This window comes from Vicugna pacos, chromosome X (genome assembly GCF_048564905.1).
Source record: "Vicugna pacos chromosome X, VicPac4, whole genome shotgun sequence".
Classification (NCBI taxonomy): Eukaryota; Metazoa; Chordata; class Mammalia; order Artiodactyla; family Camelidae; genus Vicugna; species Vicugna pacos.
The window spans coordinates 2,598,047-2,606,342 of NC_133023.1; the positions used below are offsets into that span (position 1 = coordinate 2,598,047).

At 43.1% G+C, this 8,296-nt stretch overlaps 1 protein-coding gene across 1 annotated transcript; it reads left to right on the forward strand.

Moving 5' to 3' along the window:
- Nucleotides 1-1,360: 1,360 nt before the first annotated feature.
- LOC116277228 (odorant-binding protein-like) lies at nt 1,361-8,026 on the forward strand. The gene is made up of 7 exons (XM_031671252.2): nt 1,361-1,516; nt 1,988-2,124; nt 3,421-3,491; nt 5,572-5,682; nt 6,615-6,716; nt 6,921-6,968; nt 7,887-8,026. The coding sequence occupies exons 1-6, from the start codon at nt 1,415-1,417 to the stop codon at nt 6,938-6,940; spliced, it is 543 nt and encodes a 180-aa protein (XP_031527112.2). The 5' UTR covers nt 1,361-1,414; the 3' UTR covers nt 6,941-6,968; nt 7,887-8,026.
- Nucleotides 8,027-8,296: the final 270 nt, after the last annotated feature.

Consider the following 8,296-nt stretch of genomic DNA (forward strand, 5'->3'; position numbering starts at 1 on the left):
CGGTGAACGAGGCAGAGTTGGATGCAGTGAGAAAGGTGGATGAGGGGTGTCAGCTGAGACCATGACCCTGTGAAATTATCCCAATCAGGGAGGTGAGAGAACAACTTTCAAGACATTTTCAGACATGAAACCCTTCCCCTCCATAGACTTCACAGAGAAATACTGGATAGGGCAACAGACAGAGGAACCTGTGAACCAAAGAGAAACTATGATATGGGGACAAAGAGAAAAGAGAAAAAGAGGAGGTAACAGTGAATGAAAAGTGTTGGTCCTTGTGAGTATGAAGACAAGCTTCAAACAGCAAGTTGGTGGAGGCGGAAGACCACTTTCAGTCACGCTCTCCTCAAAGGTCAGACACCAAAGACAGAGATGCTGAGGCTGTGTGCGTCCTGGGAGCAGCTGACACTGACTCAGGACCCTGGGTGTTCTCTCTCAGATTAGTGGGACATCATCTGAGAACCATTCCTAGAGTCAGAACTGAATACAATTTGAGAATTTATCTCATGAATCACTGGAAAAGAAAATGAACGTGAATAAAACGCTGAGGGAGAAGGGAGCAAGAAGAAGGTCTTTAGCTGTTTCAGGGTCCTTGAAAATAATCAGAGGTGCAAAGATAGGAAATGCACCTTTTCCTTGGAAACTTCTAAAAATTAGAGGAAGTGCAATCAAGCTTTCTTGGTTGCCTGGAGAAAAAACTGAGTCAATGAGCAAATATGTTAAAGATAAGATTGGAATAAAAGGGTTTGGGAAATAGAGCAATGAAAATGAACTACCAGTGTGCCTTCCTCACGAGAGGCTGTGGGCGTCTGCATGGAAGGCCCCCTTAGTGAGAAGGATGCCAGAGCCCGATGTAAAGAGGGGGAAGATCCTTGTTTGTGCTGAGCTGTTCCTCCCCTCAGAGACTGGAGACTTTCCGAAGGTCTCTCAGGGAATCTCTGTAATCTTGTCAAACCAAACAGTAACACGTTTTGCTTTAGAAGATACCTTTAAAAATACCTCCTCTGTGTTGAAGAAATCGCATCCAATCTGCAGAATGTGTCCTGCACTTGTCCCGTTCAGGAATTCAAGATAGACAAGAAAACAAATCTCACTGTCCTTGCAACATCTCAACTGCACTGTGATTTCTCACTTGACCTGAAGGTCAAGATCGACTTAAAGGTTCAGATTAACTTAAGTTACTGTGAAATCTAATCTCAAAGAAAAACAACAGATGTCCAGAAAAGCTCCTCCCTGCCAACCAGGACGTCCTAAGACGACGTCTGTGTAGCCAGTGTCTTAGATTAACAACCATTGGTTCATTATGGGCCAGGACACACACGGATACTATAAAAGGGGCACACACACAGGTTCTGTCCACCAACTGGCACACGGCACGCTCAGCTTCTCCAGGAGGAGGACTAGAAGAACCGCCAGGATGCAGATTCTGTTCCTGACTCTTGTATTTGGTGTCCTTTGTGCGGCCCATGGACCTCCACTTGGGAGGGATCACTCAAGATTCCCACGGCCAGAGCTATCTGTGAGGACATTCTGTCCCATTTTAAGTGTGTGTGTGTGTGTGTGTGTCCCTTTGGGCTCTGCTTATGTGTATCCATATTTCTGTGCACCTCAGCTGGACATCTACCTCCAGCTCAGAACTGCTCCACTAACTGGCACCTGCACTGCTATACTATCTCCATATACTCTCCCCACTGTCTGACACCGGGCTCTCCTGCATCTTTGCTGTTCTTGTACAAGAGAAGGGGGGTCAGCCAGAGACCTGTCCCTCTGGGGCTCTTCCATTTCTCAGGGTGTAAGTCAAACACCTGAAATATCTCAACTCCATGTTCTCCCTTTTTCTTGGGTTTTCCCACTATTTTTGAGCCCTGCTTTGTCCATGCCAGGTAGGTAATCTGCGCAGGTGTGCAGAAGTGAAGGGAAAGTCGCGACGGAGGGTGGTGCACACAGTGAAAAGAGATGCCCTCGTCTCTAAGGGGATTTTTGCTTTCAGATTTCAGACTGGAGAACGATTTATCTCGCAGCCAGTAACCCAGAGAAGATCAGCGAGAACGGCCCATTCCACACTTTTATGCGTAATATTGAATTAGATGATGAAAATGGCATAATCACCTTAACCTTTTTTGTCAAGTAAGTGAAAATAACATGGAAGAAAAACTGACATTAATCTCTGAACCTGAGAGGGTGTGGCTTCCACGTCTGCGGTGAAATGCATGCATCAGGTGGAAGACTGTGACTCCCGGGGTCCTGTGGTTTAGAGGGATCTACAGAATTCCTGAGTCAGGTCCAGGACCAGCCTCTAGAGCGTGCCCGGGAGCCTTTGCTTAGAGGGAAAGCCACAGATGCTCCACTGGAGTCAACTCCTCAAAGGAAAGAGGGCCAATGGGGCAGGAACAAGAGGCTCCTGGTCTCCATCCCCACAGTCCTGGGGGCTGGGCTCCTTCATGCAGAATTCAGAGGATGTGGTTCCCACTGGGCTGCAGAGGATGTGCGCATGTGGGTGACAAAGTCGCCTCGACCCTGAATGGCTGCCTCTCAGTGGTTTACAATCATCACTGAATGTATGAAGGTCACCACAGCTCCCAGTGCTGCTCAGGCAATGTTCTCCACGTGGCAGGGGTTGTATTAGGAGCATGCTTGCACAGATAGATATTTTGAAAGATAGAAGAATTAAGAAGACAACGAAGAGCTTTAGGTTTGCAGACAGTGGTTAAGACATATACAAATATATACAATTGACTGCAAGTTGTATATATTTGATAGTCTACTTATAATTAAATTACACCCACACACACATATACGTCCAACCTCAGCACCTGTCAGCTGTCAGACATTCTAAGACCGTATTAGCTCCCTGTTTACCATTTCCATACTTTTTGTGACCTATATTTAACTGATCATTTATGGGGCTATACTTTTTGACACAAAGACATGCCTATGTCTTTCAATGGGTAATCCTCTTACACTATTTTGATACAGATCTTGCGTTTTGGATACACTTAAACACATTTTTGTCTTTTTTCTTGCTCTTTGGTAGTATGCTCTGTAAGAAACTTGGGCCAGGGTTGTGAAACAACGAATGTGTGTCTTGATACTTATCGGTTTCAATAAACACCTTGTTACTTTCCTTTTCTTTCCCCAAATTCTAGACTTATTCATGTTTATTATGGTTTGAACGTGATCATTTTTGTATTTCCAATTTATCTTTGGAATTTCGGCTCAGGTTTAATGTGTAATCAGGCATCCTTGCCACTTGACAGTTATTTGATGCTAGAGGACTTATTTCTTCTCTTCTCACCTTGTTTACAGGCACTAAGGTGACAGGTGACATAGGGTCTTGGGAGGGTCAAACAAAGAAAATCCTAGTTAAATATCAAATTGTTCATTATTTTTAATCAAACAACTTGAATATGTTTTGTTTTTAAGGTCGGATGGAGAATGCGTAAAAAAAACTGTCCATGGGATAAAGAGAGAAGATGGTGTTTACATCATACGTTGTAAGTATGATCCTATTATGGGTAAAATTATGTTAGGGTTGAATCTTGGCCTAAAATTCCTCCAAGAATTCCACATTTTAAAATCCTAATTCCACCAGAGATGAGAGGTGTAACCAGGCACTGGTCACTAAATTTGGGGGGCACTGTATTTTGTCATGACAAAGGCTTACCTCACATGGCTGGGATGGCCCCTCCCAATCTTGCATGTCGTGAATGACAGACTAACCACATGGACGTAGAACTGTTATTTCAGGAGGTTCTCAGGTGCAAGAAACTACTTCTAGGTTCTTCCAAACAATCTTAGGTACTAATGTCTCAAGGGTGTGTCTTGAGTTTACACATACATTTCATTCTGCAAAGTACACTTTTTGAAAACAACATTAGAACATCATAATCCATTCCTATACAGCCAAGGACCTTAACTCCAAAAAAACCATAGTGATTTCAAAGACAAAGCTTGTTGTTTCATAAACACCATTTGTGTTCACAGCAACGGGGCTGGTGGCTGAGATTTCAATGTCTATGTTGTTTCTAACGGCCCTAAAAGCATTTCTAAATTTAAATGGCGTCGGGTATATAATTGATGAAAATTTAAATGTATCGATATAAGGTCCCAACCCTGGTGTAACACAAGAAACAGCACAGGGGTTGTGCAAGGAACACAAATTAGTAAAATGTATGCTGGAAGGATTTCCCTACATATTCATCAGTAACCTTATATATCAAGAGATTACCTAAATGAAGTTTTTATTTTGTATTCCTATATTATTATTTCCTTTTCACTGCATCATACATGCTTTTATAACTCCTCATTTAAATTTCCAAATTTTGGGGAATCCTTTGTACCTGGATATTGACAAGGCAATTTAAGAAGGGAGAGGAAGGAACAGCTGGCCTGTTCTACAGTCTTTGGGAGTGAGCGGTTGCAGCCTCCCAGCGTTGTTCTGGGGACGTAACATGCAGCGACGGCCAGCACAGCACCAGCAGCGCCTTGATCACAACAGGGGGCCCAGGAGATGCGCTTACTCTCACTGCCTCCCTCACCTTCAAAACACGTACAGCCCATTGTGAAATTGTCTGCAACCCTCCTCTGTAAAACCATGGGGGTCACAGAGGTGGGGACTGAGAACCTGAGGACATGCATGAAATCTGATTTAAACTGTCCCAGTGGAACCCAAGGCCCATGGACTAGGGGTGGCCTTGGGTAAGATGCACACACTTGTCTGAAATTCTCAAGCTGTGTTGGCTGTAGCTTAGCCTTTGCTGTGGCAGAAGCATGATGTTTCAGGGTTCCAGAGAGTGGGCAATGGTATTTTTGTGTTCTCGGAAAACAGCTGGGCAGTTTTAAATCAGATCCTGATGAGTGACTCCAATGAGGTGTCAGGAGGGCTAGAAGGGAGAATGGATTGAGAGGTAACAGAGTAGATCAGCGCTCGTTCTGAACAGAAATGTGGCAGCTGGATGGACAGAGCCAGAGAGGTGAGGTGCACCCCACAGGGGGTGTGCGGTCACTGGGAGGTGGTCACTTCCTCTATATCCTGGTGAGCAATCCTGTCCTAACACCGACCCACACAGCAGTGGCCTCTGCACATCTGTGACGTCACACAGTGAGACTGCGAGACACAGGAAATGCAGTCATTCACACAGTGTCAGAAGGTGCCTGGTACAGGGCAGCACACATAACACCAAGTGATGAGAGGTGAGCTACTTTTGGTCCCAGAGAGAAATCAACTGCATTGTTGGGGTAAAGAAATATGCAGAGTTCTTGAACTTGCTTGTGATAACATGCACATGTTGATAAAAAAAAGAACATGTTGCCTTCCTTAGAACACATGTGGTAGAAAACACCATAGTAAGCCTGCAAGATGTGACCATGTTACCTGTATAAGAAGGAGGTGATAAGGAAGCTCCACCCCACCTTCCCTGCCATCTTAACGAGTCGTAGCATCACTGCATGGATGCAGTGACACACGGACCAACACAGGTGTGCTAGTGGCTAACCCACTGATTAGCTAAATGAAGCTAATGCCCAATCAATGAAGACGCATCAGTATACATGCCTGTTCTTGCTCACCCACAGATGCTGGTACAAATGAATTCAGAATAATTCAAGCATCCGAAAATGTCCTGATAGCATCTAACATCAACGTGGATGAAGAAGGCACGAAGACCATAGTGACCGTAGTGTTTGGTATGTAACTCATCCTACTATCCCCATTTGTATTTGTATTCAGAAAGTCAGCATGTGCACACATAACTCGTTACCCACTGACAAGACCTACATCATTATGTTCATTAAGGGTCCTGGGATGTGATCTACAAAGAAACAAACGTAAAAAGAGGAGCTGGGAGCAGTGGGAAGGAACAGATCATCTGACATTTAAAAATAAGTCCCAGGTGTTAAAATTTAAGAATTTTAAAAATTGAGTTCTTTTAGAGCAGTTTCTGAACATGTCAATTAATTTCAAGCCATGGCTGTGATCCAGTTGACCTCAGTTTCTCCATTTTATGACACTTTCCCAATGCTTTGTAAGCCCTGGAACTGAAGCTCTTAAAACAAATCTTTATCCTGTTCAATTTCTCTCATGCCATGTTCTGACGAATGCGGACATCACCACAGGTGACCACACGGGCTCACTGCGAGGTGTGCTCTGGTCCCTGGGACAACACGTGTCTATCTGAAGAAGGTACTGATTAGAACTGTGGTTTCATTAAAGAATAAATCATCTCCCATGACTATGTGTCACAGGATCAATGTGTTTCTGAGAGGCGAGAACATAATTCTGGAATATTTGGACCCGAACAAGGTTTGAATGTCAGGTATAGATTCTAGGAAGCTGATAAAGAAGGAAATACTTTTCACATCTGTGATGAATTGAGCGCCAGATACTTGCAGGTGCTGATGAGTCTTTGGAGTTTGGTGCTGATGCTGGAGAGAAAGTAGTTACAGACTCAGACTGGGTGTCCTGAACACAGGCAGCAGACGTCTGTGTCAGTTTGAAACTCTGATAAAAATGTACCAAGTGAAGAACTGATCTGCACATTCAGTTTCTTATTCTGCATTCAGAATATTTCAGAGGTTCTAATGGGTGAAATTCTGCTTTACGCATGGTTATTTTTCAGCCAAAGGAGATGACATTGATGACGCACTCTTTGAGACGTTCAAGTCGGTGACAATCGGGAAGGAGATTCCAGAAGAAAATATTCTGAAAATCATCAGTCTTGGTAATGAAACTACACTTTTTCCTGAATACATCATTCATGGGGGATGTAAATAGGCTGTCAGGAAACGAACTGATTCATTTAAGATTTCTTTCCCATGGTGAATCTTTTATAAAATCCATGACTTAAAAAATGAAACCTTGGACATATAGGGAAATGGTAATACTCGGTAGTTTTTTTATTCTTTCCTCTTTGATTTCCTGCCAGACGACTGTCCTGACTTGTGAATGAAAGAGGACTTCAACACCACGAACTGTAAGTAAAAATGACCTGTTGTTACTGCTGCTCTAGAAAATAAATCAGTAAGGAAATGCTGAGATTTCACATGGGCCAAATGTTGTAGGTGACAATATCTTTTGCCTAAATCATTTAAATTATGTCACTAAAGAATTTTTCTTTTACATTAGGGTTATTTTTCTTCTCTTGAGCCTTACTACATTACAGACGAGTGGCCAATTAAAGCTGAGCTGTTCTGGTGAGAAAGCACCACCATGCAGGATTTATGCAGATATCAGACCTTAGAGAGAACCAGGAATTGCCAGAAGTTGTAGAAAACTAATTAATTTCCCAGTCAGTCCTGACCTGATGGTTGTGCGTATACAGCCCAAGTCCAGGAGAACTGAACTTACAGAGAACTTACCACTACGGCAAAAGCAACGTTTAATTGTACAAAACTGAGACAGCCTCACTGAAAACCTTCCAACCGTGCTATCTGAAACACACCTTGTTGTATATTTCCCTTCAGAACATGATTTTTTTTAAGTTGAGATCTTTAAATGCAAAGATAAAAACCCCATCTGCTTACAGGTGAATATAATTCTTTAGTCAACTAAAGATGAAACCTGAAATTAGACAATAAAAGTGTAACTCAATCACAGATCCTGTCAATCATTATTAGATGAACCACTCCATAAGCATACATCCTGAAATCACAAAAAATCCTAGAATCAATCCTACACAGGACAGGTCCTACCACATGTACATCCTTGGGGGAATTCCCAATGGATACCCACACATCAGACACATGAGGAGTAGTAAGTTCCACGTGGAATCTGCCCACTGGATTTACTAGCAGCTACTGTGTCCTTGGACAACCTACTCCCTGAGGCTGAGCCCTGTCACCTGTCATACAGTTAACTCAACTAACCTCTGTCCTGTTTTATTCACCTACAGGACATGTCACAGAGAACCAGGCATGTCATCTTCTCGTTGGAATCAGGATCAACAATATGGAGACAACATTCCTGGTTCCCACATAACATCATCCATCTCTCTCTCCATAATCATACTTCCTTTCCACTTTGTCTCTCCTGCTCAGCATTCATGTCCTTTTCGGTGGTATTTGATTTCTGAGGGTTCAAATAAATTGATTTAATAAGCACTCTGTGCATGTGCATCTGTGCAGAAACTCACTTAATTTAAAACTCACAAAGAGCAACATTAAACATCCAGGAAAATGTGTCTTTAATAGGACAGATGTCCCACCAGAGTCAATCTGATAAGGGTTAAACAGAGACGTCCTAATGCTGTCCTGGGGAGAGGGAGAAAAAGGGCTACATAATCATGGGAAAGGGGAGAGGACT

Excerpts from the sequence above, each read along its gene's own strand:
- LOC116277228 (XM_031671252.2), top strand. The coding sequence starts at position 1,415 with ATGCAGATTCTGTTCCTGACTCTTGTATTTGGTGTCCTTTGTGCGGCC. Across the intron at positions 1,517-1,987 it reads TCCCACGGCCAGAGCTATCT|ATTTCAGACTGGAGAACGAT; the intron begins GTGAGGACATTC and ends TTTTGCTTTCAG. Across the intron at positions 5,683-6,614 it reads CATAGTGACCGTAGTGTTTG|CCAAAGGAGATGACATTGAT; the intron begins GTATGTAACTCA and ends GTTATTTTTCAG.